Source organism: Aethalodelphis obliquidens, unplaced genomic scaffold (genome assembly GCF_003676395.1).
Source record: "Aethalodelphis obliquidens isolate GAN/ISIS:26980383/991018 unplaced genomic scaffold, ASM367639v1 scaffold1, whole genome shotgun sequence".
NCBI classification, from domain to species: domain Eukaryota; kingdom Metazoa; phylum Chordata; class Mammalia; order Artiodactyla; family Delphinidae; genus Aethalodelphis; species Aethalodelphis obliquidens.
Window position 1 is genome coordinate 45,289,286 of NW_020837945.1, and position 16,734 is coordinate 45,306,019.

General features: G+C 37.7%; 1 protein-coding gene across 1 annotated transcript in view; it reads left to right on the forward strand.

Moving 5' to 3' along the window:
- EPHA6 (EPH receptor A6) overlaps positions 1–16,734 on the forward strand; it is an 861,061-nt gene that overhangs the window by 626,523 nt on the left and 217,804 nt on the right. The window contains exon 11 of the mRNA XM_027102862.1: positions 12,723–12,908. Within this exon, the coding sequence (XP_026958663.1) occupies positions 12,723–12,908 (186 nt within the window). The remainder of the gene's footprint in view (positions 1–12,722; positions 12,909–16,734) is intronic.

Consider the following 16,734-nt stretch of genomic DNA (forward strand, 5'->3'; position numbering starts at 1 on the left):
GGCTTCCCTGGTGGTGCAGTGGTTGAGAGTCCACCTGCCAATGCAAGGGACACGGGTTTGTGCCCCGGTCCGGGAAGATCCCACATGCCGCGGAGCGACTGGGCCCGTGAGCCATGGCCGCTGAGCCTGCGCGTCTGGAGCCTGTGCTCCACAACGGGAGAGGCCACAACAGTGAGAGGCCCACGTATCGCAAAACAAACAAACAAACAAAACTGGAAAACTATGGCTTCTTTCTCCTGTGAACACAAGAACATTTAACTTCCAATAAGTTGAAAGCATCATTAAGTTAAAAAAAAAAAAACTATTCTTGTTTTGATGTCAAATTATGTAAGATTTCTAAAACCCCAATATCACATACACTGAACTTAGGGACCACATTCTAGTCAGCATTTTTTGTTTGCTTGTTTGTTTATTTTTTTAACTATATATATACATATATATATATATATATATATATGTATGTATGTATATATAAAACTTGCTAGACTGCTTTTTATTTCTTTTTTTTTTTAAAAACTCACCACCTTTCCTAAACATCCTATAACACCAAGGGTTCCTTATAAGAATCAGAGTTTCACTATAGTTATGTAGGCAACACAGGAAAATACATTGTGGAAATCAATCAATCACAGTTTAAAAATTAATGAATTCATTCCAAAACATTCACTGAGTGCCATGTCCACTGTGTGTCAGCACTGTATTAAGTGCTGGGGACACAAAGACACATAGGGCAAGGACTTTGTCCCCAATAAGCTTTCATACTGGAAGGAGAAAGATGGATGTTGATGGGAAAGCATATATGAGAGCCTTCTAGCATCTATGCAGCAGGGTAACAAGGTGAGGGAGGGGGGTGATGAAGTAGAAAATGGGTGGTAGGTTAGAAAAGATTTGTAATGGAAGAGGCACCAACTTGTTCCTTTTGAATTTGTGTTCCTCTTAAATGACAGAAAAAGGTAGTGAAAGAATCAGAACTATCTGGTGTTGGAAATAAATTAGTACTGTACTCCTAAAACTCATTCACAGTTACTTTCAAAAGATTGTCACAGTATAGTAAGTCTTTGTTTTGGGCTAAGTCTTTCTAATAGACAAAGCTAATTTGCTTCAGGAAACATTTGCCATGGTGAGACATAAGCTTTATTGCATCTCTTTCCAAAGGCAAGCCACCAAGGGAAGATGCCACCCTCGAGTTAAGTCATTTTACTACCTATAATGACATATTACTGGGGTGTTTATAAGTTGCCTGCATTAAAAAAGTTTGGAAAAGGGCCCCAGCTGAGGTGGATTTATCATGAATCCAATGAAGCTTAGGCTTCAGGGCTCCTCACTTGCAGAGGTCCCTTCCAAGGTCTTGAGAGGGGTCCTAGCGATTTTTGTATTTATAACTTTGCATGTTTTTATTAGATAGGATTTCCCAAAGTAGATGAGGTTCAGGCCCCACAAAACCTTGATTCATCACCGGGTTTCAGGTAATTATAAGTCAGTAGGTTTCTTGAATGAAGCCTCTGTGTTATTGACAAACATCAGATGAAATAATTAGCAGTGTGGTAGTCTATTTTAAATCCGAAATCTACCTCAAAGATGAGCCAAGAGCTTATTAATTAATAAAGTACCACTTTTTGAATGGTGGTAGTAATCACATCTCTTTCAGATAAAATCAGGAATGAAATATATTATGGAAAACCAGCAGTGGTTGATAATCCTAAATGTTAAGTATACTTTTTTTTTCTGACTTTAAAGTGTTTCTCCTTCATTCACCTATGCAGGTCCAGACTGATGGCTTATTTTTAAAAATTCTTTTAGTCACTTCATTGGTTCTAACAATACAAGCTCCATGATTTTAGAAACTGAAGGACTCTACAATGTATAAAGGCTATATAACTTAACCAAACAGAGCACATTCACATGCTGGCTTATCTGTGGTACATCAATATTGTAACAAGAACATAAGCACTAGGAGAGAATAAGAGGAAAATCAAAGCCTTATCCCTATTGAATTATTTACCCCATTGTTGAGAATATCAATGAGGGAGGTGTGGCCACACTATGAAGGCAAATTGAGCTGCGGTCACAGAGCTGCCCTAATGCTCCCCCAGTCAACTAGCATTGGTTTCCTTTAGATAGCTGTGTACACACAAAAACTTACATACTTCAGGGTGTTGTCATCACTTTTTGCTATGTACTAGAATCCTGGCAGCTTCTCAGATTTAGAAAGGCATAAACCCTAAAAACAAACATAACATGAGTCTGCCCTTTGCCGTGATTTAGAGTGGCTGTTTTATTTGTAATAGTTCAAAATTTTGAGATTGTCATACCTAGCAACTACTATACTTTTCTTCTGCCAACTGCATCTTATTCTTCCCACTTGTAGTATTTTCTCCCATTCTACATGTTTTTTCACTTTCTTGATAGTGTCCTTTGAAGCACAAATTTTAATTTTTATAAAATCCCATTCATCTATTTTTCTTTTGGTTGTTTGTGCTTCTGGTATCATATCTGTGAAACTGTTGTCTAATGCAAGGTCATAAAGATTTACTCCTGTGTTTTCTTCTAAGAGTTTTATAGCGTTACATCTTACATTTGGATACTTGTACCATTTGGAATTAATTTTCATATATGGTGTGAAGTGTAGGAGTCCAGCTTCATTATTTTGTGTGTGGATGTACAGTTGTCCCAGCATCATTTGAAAAGACTGTTTTTTCCACATTGAATTGTTTTGGCACCCTTGTTGAAAATCAATCGACCATACATATGAGGGTTTATTTCTATACTGTCAATTCTGTTCCATTGATTTACATGTCTGTTCTTATTCCAGTACCACACTGTGATTGCAGTAGCTTTGAACTGAGTTTTGAAACCAGGATGTGTGAGTCCTCCCGCTTTGTTCCTTACCAACATGGTTTTGGTTATTCTGTTTCCTTGATTGCCATATGAATTTTAGAATTAGCTTGGCAATCTCTGGAAAGAAGGCAGCTGGGATTTTCATAGGAATTGCAATGGAACCATAAGTCGATTTGGGAAGTAGTGACATTTTAATAAGATTATCTTCCAGTCCATGAATCCAGCATGTCTTTATATTTATTTAGATCTTCTTCAATTTCTTTCAACAGTTTTATACTTTTCAGTGTAAATCTTGCACTTACTTGGTTAAATTTTTCCCTAAGTATTTATTTCTTTTGATGCTGTTACACATGGAATTGTTTTCTTAATTTCATTTTTGGATTACTCACTTCTGGTATGTAGAAATAATATTGATCTTATATCCTACAACCTTGCTGAACTCATTTATTAATGCTAACAGTTATTTTCCTAGATTTCCAGGAATATGTCTTGTGGTCTTCCAGTTTCCCAGGAATACATTGGAACATTTCAAAGTCTTTGTGGACATCTCATTCATCAGCTTTTCTTTTTAAACTTTTCAGTTGGGCTGTTTTTTGCCCCCAACTGTTATCCATTGCCTCATGCAACTGCCATGTTAAAATATTTGCCTGAAAATGTTTTCCAGAAATGACCCGTGAGGAAAAGCTTTTCTTACTAGACAGCTCTCAGTCAGGTCAAAGGCAGGCCTTTCAAGTGAGGTCTTCCAGGGGACCACCAGACATGTAAAACAATGACATTTCTTTGGGAATGAGGCTTTGAAGGCCCTCCCAGTCCATGCTGCTCCTTCTGGTACCAGGGATGTGGGCTGTTTTTCAAAGCTACCACTGGCATGGAGAGCAAAGATCAAGGACGAGTTAAAGCAAAACAGATCTCATTGTTCTTACAGAAATTAATTTGTTTTCCTTGAATAAATTGCTCCCCAATTTGCTACAAGCATGTTGGTTAAATTTTTTTTTAACATCTTTATTGGGGTATAGTTGCTTTACAATGGTGTGTTAGTTTCTGCTTTATAATAAAGTGAATCAGTTATACATATACATATGTTCCCATATCTCTTCCCTCTTGCGTCTCCGTCCCTCCCACCCTCCCTATTCCATCCCTCCAGGCGGTCACAAAGCACCGAGCTGATCTCCCTGTGCTATGTGGCTGCTTCCCACTAGCTATCTACCTTACGTTTGGTAGTGTATATATGTCCAGGCCTCTCTCTCGCTTTGTCACAGGTCACCCTTCCTCCTGCCCATATCCTCAAGTCTGTTCTCTAGTAGGTCTGTGTCTTTATTCCTGTCTTATCCCTAGGTTCTTCGTGACATTTTTTTTCCCTTAAATTCCATATATATGTGTTAGCATTCGGCATTTGTCTTTCTCTTTCTGACTTACTTCACTCTGTATGACACACTCTAGGTCTATCCACCTCATTGCAAATAGATCAATTTCGTTTCTTTTTATGGCTGAGTAATATTCCATTGTATATATGTGCCACATCTTCTTTATCCATTCATGCGATGACGGACACTTAGGTTGTTTCCATCTCCGGGCTATTGTAAATAGAGCTTCAATGAACATTTTGGTACATGATTCTTTTTGAATTATGGTTTTCTCAGGGTATATGCCCACTAGTGGGATTGCTGGGTTATATGGTAGTTCTATTTGTAGTTTTTTAAGGAACCTCCATACTGTTCTCCATAGTGCCTGTACCAATTCACATTCCCACCAGCAGTGCAAGAGGGTTCCGTTTTCTCCACACCCTCTCCAGCATTTATTGTTTCTAGATTTTTTTGATGATGGCCATTCTAACTGGTATGAGATGATATCTCAATGTAGTTTTGATTTGCATTTCTCTAATGACTAATGATGTTGAGCATTCTTTCATGTGTTTGGTATATCTTCTTTGGAGAAATGTCTATTTAGGTCTTCTGCCCATTTTTGGATTGGGTTGTTTGTTTTTTTGTTATTGAGCTGCATGAGCTGCTTGTAAATTTTGGAAATTAATCCTTTGTCAGTTGCTTCATTTGCAAATATTTTCTCCCATTCTGAGGGTTGTCTTTTGGTCTTGTTGATGGTTTCCTTTGCTGTGCAAAAGCTTTTAAGTTTCATTAGGTCCCATTTGTTTATTTTTGTTTTTATTTCCATTTCTCTAGGAGGTGGGTCAGAAAGGATCTTGCTGTGATTTATGTCATAGAGTGTTCTGCCTATGTTTTCCTCTAAGAGTTTGATACTTTCTGGCCCTACATTTAGGTCTTTAATCCATTTTGAGCTTATTTTTGTGTATGGTGTTAGGGAGTGTTCTAATCTCATACTTTTACATGTAGCTGTCCAGTTTTCCCAGCACCACTTATTGAAGAGGCTGTCCTTTTTCCACTGTACATTCCTGCCTCCTTTATCAAAGATAAGGTGACCATATGTGTGTGGGTTTATCTCTGGGCTTTCTATCCTGTTCCATTGATCTATCTTTCTGTTTTTGTGCCAGTATCCTACTGTCTTGATTATTGTAGCTTTGTAGTATAGTCTGAAGTCAGGGAGCCTGATTCCTCCAGCTCCGTTTTTTGTTCTCAAGATTGCTTTGGCTATTCGGAGTCTTTTGTGTTTCCATACACATTGTGAAATTTTTTGTTAGAGTTCTGTGAAAAATGCCAGTGGTACTTTGATAGGGATTCCATTGAATCTGTAGATTGCTTTGGGTAGTAGAGTCATTTTCACAATGTTGATCCTCGCAATCCAAGAACATGGTATATCTCTCCATCTATTTGTATCATCTTTAATTTCTTTCATCAGTGTCTTATAATTTTCTGCATACAGGTCTTTCATCTCCTTAGGTAGCTTTATTCCTAGATATTTTATTCTTTTTGTTGCAGTGGTAAATGGGAGTGTTTTCTTGATTTCACTTTCAGATTTTTCATCATTAGCATATAAGAATGTGAGAGATTTCTGTGCATTAATTTTGTATCCTGCTACTTTACCAAATTCATTGATTAGCTCTAGTAGTTTTCTGGTAGCATCTTTAGGATTCTCTATGTATAGTATCATGTATCTGCAAACAGTGACAGCTTTACTTCTTCTTTTCCGATTTGGATTCCTTTTATTTCCTTTTCCTCTCTGATTGCTGTGGCTAAAACTTCCAAAACTATGTTGAATAAGAGTGGTGAGAGTGGGCGACCTTGTCTTGTTCCTGATCTTAGTGGAAAGGCTTTCAGTTTTTCACCATTGAGGATGATGTTAGCTGTGGGTTTGTCATATATGGCCTTGATTATGTTGAGTAAAGTTCCCTCTATGCCTACTTTCTGCATGGTTTTTATCATAAATGGGTGTTGAATTTTGTCAAAAGCTTTCTCTGCATCTATTGAGATGTCAAAAGCTTTCTCTGCATCTTTTGTCAAAAGCTTTCTCTGCATCTATGGTTTTTCTCCTTCAATTTGTAATATGGTTTATCACATTGATTGATTTGCGTATATTGAAGAATCCTTGCATTCCTGGAATAAACGCCACTTGATCATGGTGTATGACCCTTTCAACGTGCTGTTGGATTCTGTTTGCTAGTATTTTGTTGAGGATTTTTGCATCTATGTTCATCAGTGATATTGGCCTGTAGTTTTCTTTCTTTGTGACATCCTTGTCTGGTTTTGGTGTCAGGGTGATGGTGGCCTCATAGAATGACTTTGGGAGTGTTCCTCCCTCTGCTGTATTTTGGAAGAGTTTGAGAAGGATAGGTGTTAGCTCTTCTCTAAATGTTTGATAGAATTCGCCTGTGAAGCCATCTGGTCCTGGGCTTTTGTTTGTTGGAAGATTTTTAATCACAGTTTCAATTTCAGTGCTTGTGATTGTTCTGTTCATATTTTCCATTTCTTCCTGATTCAGTCCTGGTAGGTTGTGCATTTCTAAGAATTTGTCAGTTTCTCCCAGGTTGTCCATTTTATTGGCATAGAGTTGCCTGTAGTAATCTCTCATGATCTTTTGTATTTCTGCAGTGTCAGTTGTTACTTCTCCTTTTTCATTTCTAATTCTATTGATTTGAGTCTTCTCCCTTTTTTCTTGATGAGTCTGGCTAATGGTTTGTCAATTTTGTTTATCTTCTCAAAGAACCAGCTTTTAGTTTTATTGATCTTTGCTATCGTTTCCTTCATTTCTTTTTCATTTATTTCTGATCTGTTCTTTATGATTTCTTTCTTTCTGCTAACTTTGGGGTTTTTTTGTTCTTCTTTTCTAGTTGCTTTAGGTGCAAGGTTAGGTTGTTTATTTGAGATGTTTCCTGTTTCTAAAGGAGGGCTTGTATTGGTATAAACTTCCCTCTTAGAACTGCTTTTGCTGCATCCCATAGGTTTTGGGTCGTTGTGTCTCCATTGTCATTTGTTTCTAGGTATTCTTTGATTTCCTCTTTGATTTCTTCAGTGATCACTTCGTTATTAAGTAGTGTATTGTTTAGCCTCCATGTGTTTGTATTTTTTACAGATCTTTTCCTGTAATTGATATCTAGTCTCATAGCATTGTGGTTGGAATAGATACTTGATACAATTTCAGTTTTCTTAAATTTAGCAAGGCTTGATTTGTGACCCAAGATATGATCTATCCTGGAGAATGTTCCATGAGCACTTGAGAAAAAATTGTATTCTGTTGTTTTTGGATGGTGTGTCCTATAAATATCAATTAAATCCATCTTGTTTAATGTATCATTTAAAGCTTGTGTTTCCTTATTTATTTCATTTTGGATGATCTGTCCATTGGTGAAAGTGTGGTGTTAACGTCCTCTACTATGAATGTGTTACTGTTGATTTCCCCTTTTATGGCTGTTAGTATTTGCCTTATGTATTGAGGTGCTCCTATGTTGGGTGCATAAATACTTACAATTGTTATATCTTCTTCTTGGATCGATCCCTTGATCATTATGTAGTGTCCTTCTTTGTCTCTTCTAATAGTCCTTATTTTAAAGTCTATTTTGTCTGATATAAGAATTGCTACTCCAGCTTTCTTTTGGTTTCCATTTGCATGGAATATCTTTTTCCATCCCCTTACTTTCAGTCTGTATGTGTCTCTAGGTCTGAAGTGGGTCTCTTGTAGACAGCAAATATATACGTCTTGTATTTGTATCCATTCAGCCAATCTGTGTCTTTTGGTGGGAGCATTTAGTCCATTTACATTTAAGGTAATTATCGATATGTATGTTCCTATTCCCATTTTCTAAATTGTTTTGGGTTCATTATTATAGGCCTTTTCCTTCTCTTGTGTTTCTTGTCTAGAGAAGTTCCTTTAGCATTTGTTTTAAAGCTGGTTTGGTGGTGCTGAACTCTCTCAGCTTTTGCTTGTCTGTAAAGGTTTTAATTTCTCCATCGAATATGAATGAGATCCTTGCTGGGTAGAGTAGTCTTGGTTGCAGGTTTTTCTCCTTCATCACTTTCAGTATGTCCTGCCACTCCCTTCTGGCTTGTAGGGTTTCTGCTGAGAGATCAGCTGTTAACCTTATGGTGATTCCCTTGTGTGTTACTTGTTGTTTTTCCCTTGCTGCTTTTAATATGTTCTCTTTGTATTTAATTTTTTGACAGTTTGATTAATATGTGTCTTGGCTTGTTTCTCCTTGGATTTATCCTGTATGGGACTCTCTGTGCTTCCTGGACTTGATTAACTATTTCCTTTCCCATATTAGGGAAGTTTTCAACTATAATCTCTTCAAATATTTTCTCAGTCCCTTTCTTTTTCTCTTCTTCTTCTGGAACCCCTATAGTTTGAATGTTGGTGTGTTTAATGTTGTCCCAGAGGTCTCTGAGACTGTCCTCAGTTCTTTTCATTCTTTTTTCTTTATTCTGCTCTGCAGTAGTTATTTCCACTTTTATCTTCCAGGTCACTTATCCGTTCTTCTACCTCAGTTATTCTGCTATTGATCCCATCTAGAGTACTTTTAATTTCATTTATTGTGTTGTTCATCGTTGCTTGTTTCATCTTTATTTCTTCTAGGTCCTTGTTAACTGTTTCTTGCATTTTGTCCATTCTATTTCCAAGGTTTCGGATCCTCCTTACTATCATTATTCTGAATTCTTTTTCAGCTAGACTGCCTATTTCCTCTTCATTTGTTAGGTCTGGTGCATTTTTATCTTGCTCCTTTATCTGCTGTGTGGTTTTCTGTCTTCTCATTTTGCTTATCTTACTGTGTTTGGGGTCTCCCTTTTGCAGGCTGCAGGTTCGTAGTTCCTGCTGTTTTTGATGTCTGTCTCCAGTGGCTAAGGTTGGTTCAGTGGGTTGTGTAGGCTTCCTGGTGGAGGGGACTAGTGCCTGTGTTCTGGTGGATGAGGCTGGATCTTGTCTCTCTGGTTGGCAGGTGTACATCTGGTGGTGTGTTTTGGGGTGTCTGTGGACTTATTATGATTTTAGGCAGCCTCTCTCCTAATAGGTGGCTTGTATTCCTGTTTTGCTAGTTGTTTGGCATAGGGTGTCCAGCACTGTAGCTTGCTGGTTGTTGAGTGAAGCTGGGTGGTGGCATTGAGATGGAGATCTCTGGGAGATTTTCGCCCTTTGATATTATGTGGAGCTGGGAGGTCTCTTGTGGACCAGTGTCCTGAAGTTGTCTCTCCCACCTCAGAGGCCCAGCACTGACTCCTGGCTGCAGCACCAAGAGCCTTTCATCCACACGGCTCAGAATAAAAGGGAGAAAAAGTAGAGAGAAAGAATTAGTAGAAGTAGGAAGAAAGAAAGAAAGGAAGGAAGGAAGGAACAAAGAAAGAAAGAAGAAAAGAAGGAAAGAAAGAAAGGAGGGAGGGAGTGAGGGAGCGACGGTGGGAGGAAGGAAGGAAGGAAAAAAGAAAGAAAGAAAGAAGATAAAGTAAAATAAAATAAAATGTAATAAAGTTATTAAATCAAAAAATAACTAAGAAAAAAATTTTTTAAAAAACAGGACGGATAGAACCTTAGGACAAATGGTGGAAGCAAAGCTATACAGACAAAATCTCATACAGAAGCATACACATACACACTCACAAAAAGATGAAAAGGGGAAAAAATCATAAATCTTGCTCTCAAAGTCCACCTTCTCAATTTGGGATGATTCGTCGTCTATTCATGTATTCCACAGATGCAGGGTACATCAAGTTGATTGTGGAGCTTTAATCCACTGCTTCTGAGGCTGCTGGGAGAGAGTTCCCTTACTCTTCTTTGTTCTCACAGCTCCCAGTGGCTCAGTTTTGGATTTGGCCCCGCCTCTGCGTGTAGGTCGCCGGAGGGCGTCTGTTTTCGCTCATATAGGACGGGGTTAAAGGAGCCGCTGACTCGGGGGCTCTGGCTCACTCAGGCCGGTGGGAGGGAGGGGCACGGAGTGTGGGGCGAGCCTGCGGTGGCAGAGGCCGGCGTGACGTTGCACCAGCCTGAGGTGCGCCGTGCGTTCTCCTGGGGAAGTTGTCCCTGGATCCCGGGACCCTGGCAGTGGCGGGCTGCACAGGCTACCCGGAAGGAAGGTGAGGAGAGTGACCTGTGCTCGCACACAGGCTTCTTTGTGGCGGCAGCAGCAGCCTTAGCTTCTCCTGCCTGTCTGTGGGGTCCGCGCTTTTAGCCGCGGCTCGTACCCATCTCTGGAGCTCCTTTAAGCGGTGCTCTTAATCCCCTCTCCTCGTGCACCAGGAAACAAAGAGGCAAGAAAAAGTCTCTTGCCTCTTCGGCAGCTCCAGACCTTTTCCTGGACTCCCTCCCGGCTAGCCGTGGTGGACTAACCCCTTCAGGCTGTGTTCACGCCGCCAGTCCTCTCCCTGTGCCCCGACGGAAGCCCGAGCCTCAGCTCCCAGCCCCCGCCCACCCCGGAGGGTGAGCAGACAAGCCTCTCGGGCTGGTGAGTGCCGGTCGGCAGCGATCCTCTGTGCGGGAATCTCCCCGCTTTGCCCTCCGCACCCCTGTTGCTGCGCTCTCTGCGGCCTCGAAGCTCCCCCACTCTGCCACCCGCAGTCTCCGCCCGCGAAGGGCCTTCCTAGTGTGTGGAAACCTTTCCTCCTTCACAGCTCCCTCCCACTGGTGCAGGTCCTGTCCCTATTCTTTTGTCTCTGTTTTTTCTTTTTTTCTTTTGCCCTACCCAGGTACGTGGGGAGTTTCTTGCCTTTTGGGAGGTCTGAGGTCTTCTGCCAGCGTTCAGTAGGTGTTCTGTAGGAGTTGTTCTGTGTGTAGATGTATTTCTGGTGTATCTGTGGGGAGGAAGGTAATCTCCGCATCTTACTCTTCCGCCGTCTTCCCCTCGTCCTGCTTTTTATTTGTAATGGACGTGTTTACACATAATTTAGGAGGCAAAGTTTTGGCTTATTTCCTTTCTAGTTTTTTTTTCATTTAGAAAAACATCTTAACATCTATACCGAAATATAATTAATATTCATGAATAGTCAACATTTAGTTGACTGTAATGAATTGGTTCAAAGAAAATATGGATAATCTGTGATGCTGCAAAAATTTAATTTGATCCTCTACACTTAAACTTACATAGCATCGAGCTACTGGCCAGAACTGCTAGCTAATAAACCAACTGAAGATATTTTAATTTTTATTTCTTTCACATTTCCAAAGATTTATATAACTTAAAGCACATAAATAGTACTTTACAGTTTGTAAGCAGTTTTATATGCATTATCACTTTTGATCTTCCCAGTATCCTTATGGGGAAGGAACATTATAGAATTACAAAAGGTTTCATTATTATATTCACTTATAGATGAATAAATTGGGGATCAAGCATCATGCTTTTAAGTAAATGCAGGGAATTGACCATAGAAAAATTAAATATGAAATCTCAAGCTTTATTGAATTTACTGCATTGCACTGAGAAGTCTCTGACCGTCCTTCCCTCAATAACCCCTCTAGTCAACCTTGTCTCCTTACTGCCCTACGTCCGTGTCATTCTCTTTACTGTTTCTGACCATTGAAACTTTGTCTTCACTTCCCTCACTCCATATACTCCTGTCTGGAATGTTGCTAGTTTTCTTGAATATCTGAATCCTAACCATCATTCAAGGTCCAGCAAAAGTTTCCACCTCCTCCAGGAAGTCTTGCAGCTCCCATTGTTCTTACTTAAATAATACAACATTTGCATGGATTGGTTCTTAGGTTCCTAAGTGTTTCAATGTTTCATCTAAATTCTCCTTCTAGATTATAAGCTACAAAGAACAAAGACCAGCTCTTATACTTCTTTGAAATCCACAGCACTCTAGCACTGGATATATATGTAGTAAATTCATGATAAATATTTGGCTGTTTTTTAATCTATCCATTGGAGCCATTGCTGAACTGTAGATAGTCTTACTGTATTTGTATTCAAACCATGTGACATGTAATTTAACCTGTGTGAACTCAACTATAGTAAGTAATTATAGTTAATTATAATTAACTATAATTATAGTGTGGTCTTTTCAATATGTTCATATACCAGTTGACCCTAGCATTGATTTCTAATGGCAGTGAAGCCCAGACATATGCCTGTGCAATCAAATCAACTACATATGCCTGATGGATTCCCTGAAAAGAGCAGGAATTTGGCCCGTATATCAGTATTGAGAACAGGAACAGGAAATGTTATGGAGTGATTGCTTTTCTGTAGAATTGCATTAGCATCACCCATTCTGCCTGTCATAATTTCTCAGCAGATCAGGGATATCTATCAATGGAAGTTCCTGTGGTACAGTATATGAAAATGCATTTCATTATTCATTACAAATGATGCTGATCAGACATATTGTCATTACAAGTTTAATTTTTAAGGAAGAGATCTCTGTGTAAAAATGGCACACTTGAGAGTCATCATCTTAAAAAACAAAAAGATGGTACTTTGTGACAATTCAATTTTTCTGGAATATAAGTATTCTGTTTAAACAACTAACTACTTTTGTTCATATTTTAAGGTGAATTTGGAGAAGTCTGTAGTGGGCGTTTGAAAACACCAGGGAAAAGAGAGATCCCAGTTGCCATCAAAACTTTGAAAGGTGGCCACATGGATCGGCAAAGAAGAGATTTTTTAAGAGAAGCAAGTATCATGGGTCAGTTTGACCACCCAAATATCATTCGCTTAGAAGGTGTTGTCACAAAAAGTAAGTACTGATATTCTTCTTTTATATATCTGTCTCAATTCCTTAAATAAAAAAAAAAAAGCTTAATAGCAATATCACAGCCATTTAGGGGATAACTTAGTTCAGATATCATCTTCAGATATTGTCCCTTGGAGTCTTGATATTAGTCTATGACATTATCAGAGTTTGCATTGGTCACCAAACAGCTTTGAAATGTTTTTTTATTACCTGTAAATCATTTGCTAATTTAACTTGAAATAATAAATCAAGGTAAAGGGTTATATATTTTTTCCTAATTTCTGTAAGCAATTCACTTCTTCTGAACCTGCCTAAATTTCAATATTAATAGGAGAAACAGTTAAAATATTTGGGGTCATTAAGGTAAAATAGTTCTGTTTGTAAATAAATGTCATATACAAATATAGAATGCTTTATCTAAAGAAAACTTTTAAATAAAAAGTTCTTTATGGAACCTACCTACATAAATGCCATTAGAGCTGTATTATTTCAATTTATATAAAATGAAGAAAAGCATTACAATTTCTGAAATAAAAATCCAGTTTTTACAGAAATAGTGGGATCAAAACCATTCCTTTGGGAAAAAAGTTCCTCAGAAATCCAAAACTAATCATATCATCTAAGAAATAGATTACAATATATTCGCTTTTATTTGAATAATGATAAGGCATAACTTAATATTTCTCCTTATTTTATTCACTAATGAGTTATAACATAAAACTCAATATAGTACGGCATTATAAACTCATAAAAATAATCTCTTTGAGAGGCATTTTTCTTTTGTAAAACTGAAATTTCTTTTAAAACCATTTAGATGAAATTGAAATTTCATGTTATATTTGGAAGAAGGAAAGTGTAAAAGCTTACCAAAAACATTTAACTGACTCTGTGTCTGAAACTCCAAAGTCCTTCTCACAATGCATTGGCCAACATGCTATCCAAGGAGAGCAGAAAATTACTGATAGCCATGATAGTTTGGAGGACACAAAAGTTTGCTTTTGATTTCAGCTGTTGCCATGGGCTGTTACTTTAGTGACCTTAGTAGAACCTTCCAGTATTCATGCCCTTGTGTTGTTCTCTCCCACATTGATTGTGGACTTGTCCATGTGACTAGCCTTGGCCTGTGGGACATTAACAAGTGTGATACAAGTTGAAGCATCTTACATATTTGTACACTGGACCTTATCCTCTTGGAACACTCTGTCATGTAACTTAGTCTCCAATGTTGAGCAAAGCCAGTACATATGGTGAGGCCACACACAGAACTGCAAAGAGGAGAACTGAGGCATTCTAGTCAACAACAGCTCTACAAGAGCTCCCAGCAGATAGTCAGCACTGAGTGCCAACTTTGTAAAGAACCATCTCAGACGTTACAGCCCCTACTTCTACTGCCAGATGGCTGCAGCTGCAGATGATATTTTGTGGAGCAAAGTATCCACCCAGCTCAGTCCAATCAACCCGTAAAATCATGAGAGATAATAAAATGGTTGTTGTTTTAAGCCGCTCCATTTTGGATAGTTTATTACACAGCAGTAGGTAACGAAACAGATGGACATCAGTTAGAATTCCACTCCTACCACTGAAGTCTTGTGAAGTTTTAGGTAGATGATTTAACATCTCTATTGTTTACTTCCACACTGTAAAATGGGGCCAAAATAAGTCCTACCCAATAGGAATGCTGTAAGGTTTAATTTTATAAATGTATAAAGCATTTAGCATAGCATGTGACTCATAGTAAGCCGCATTAAATGGTAGCTGTTATTGGTACTATAGTTTACCATTTCATTCTCATGGCAACTCTTATGCATATCTGCTGAACCTTCAGTATTCACTGAAGGATATTGAATATCAAACGGGTGAATTAACCCACATAAGGACCTCTAACCCATAGTAAGTGGTATGACTGATGTTCAAACTGAGGTCTGTCTGTTTGACAGACCCATGGGATTTTTTGTTTCTTTGCTTTTTATTTTGCTGTATCACAGTGAATAAGTCAGAGTTTTACACTTTGCCTTATCTGAATTAAATAGCATTAAATAAATGACAATCTGAATAAAATAACACAATACTTTTTTAAAAATAAGGAAAATATTTAAATGAGTGGAATGAACTACCTCTTATGTAAAATTTGGAGAGATCCAGATATGCCACAATACCTAGCAAAAATACTAATCTAAAAGAGAGAGAGGAAACAACATATTAATTATTTCTTTTATATTTTCTGGCTTCCTTGTCATTAATTTAGCATGAACATTTCAAGTTATTCCTTCTGTTTTATATCTCTCTGGAATGAAAAAGATAATTTTAAAGTTGGATTATGAACCTTTGCAAAGCATTTAAAATAATTTAAGTATGCTGTTGAAGTCCTCGTATGAGTATTTATGCATGAAATATCTGGAAATAAATATCTAACAATAAATTCAGATCAGATATTTATTTTCTACCTTTGATAAATCACATTCTGTGAATTATTCATGTATCCCTATGTGTTTTATTATCTATCTATATAATATTATATGTAATTTGGCCCTATGAAGTAGTAGGAATTATTCTAAATCAACTGAAGAGGTTTAATAAGATAATCTATGGCACTTGTCTGCCAGTTTGAAATACTCAGTTTATTTCACAAAGACATTCAAACAACTAACACAGTGATTGCTTTACATCTCTAACAATCTTGTGTAAAATTGGGACCAGTGACCCTTACGTAGCCCAATTTGTATGATTCCTAGGTGAAGGTCCTTATTCCATTTTAAGAAAAAGAAAAAGAACGAGAGAAAAGATAAGAAAAGAAAAGAAAGGCTAATTGAGAAAGGATAGATTCAATATGCTTTTGAGTGGCAATGATCATTGTAGTTTTAACTTGTAAGTATGAGCCCCACATAAGGGTGTTGTGGTGATGCTGAGGTGGGTGGTGGAGATGGGGAAAGGAGTAATTCCCGCAAAGACAAGTGGGCGTATTTATACTGTTATCTTCTTGCAAATGCTATGGGATTTTTAAGAGAAAGGCAATAAATAAATGAATGCCTCATTCCCATAAATACACGGTAATTGTTCCAAGATTACCCTTAAGTGGCTAAGAGATAGCTAGCAAATAATGCTCCCTAAGGACTATCATATTGCATAAAAGATAATACTGACAAAGATAAAGATGCAGTATAGGTTTATACAGTCATGTTAGTAGATTATCCTGGGGTTCTGAGAAATAAATGCACTGACTCTCAGTTGCAAGTAATGCAAAATTATAGATCAAAATCTTCATCAGATTCTTTAATAAATTCTTAATATGCATAATTTTTATCTTACCTATAGGTTTTATTGCCGAGAGATACATATGATAAAGTTCTTGGAAACACTTTTGCTCTTTCATACCTGTGCATATAACTACTTTTATTATAAGCTTCAAAGTTAAATGATTAAAAGCTGTATTATATAGAAAGTGTGTCAGATAAAAGTTGAACCTATCTGTTTGACACACATCACAATTTCATTAACCTATTAAGAAGCAACTGATATAGAAAGAGATTAATCCAGCTAAACCATTTGCTTAGCACATACATTTTCTCCAAGAAGCAAATAGAAGCCATCAGTTAGAGAACAGACTTGTAGCTATTAGTACCATGGATAGTAGCAGTTTGTAACAGGTGATGTATACACAAGTGTCATTAAATACATATCCAAAAGAGAAAGTGCTACCTTCTATAAAAAGATAAGAATTGTGGTTAAATGATAAACACAATGCAGTAACCACACTCTAGAAGATGGGGCCCTACAGTTTGAATTCATGATGATATGGAAGAACCAAAAGGAGAAAGAATGAAGTGCCTAT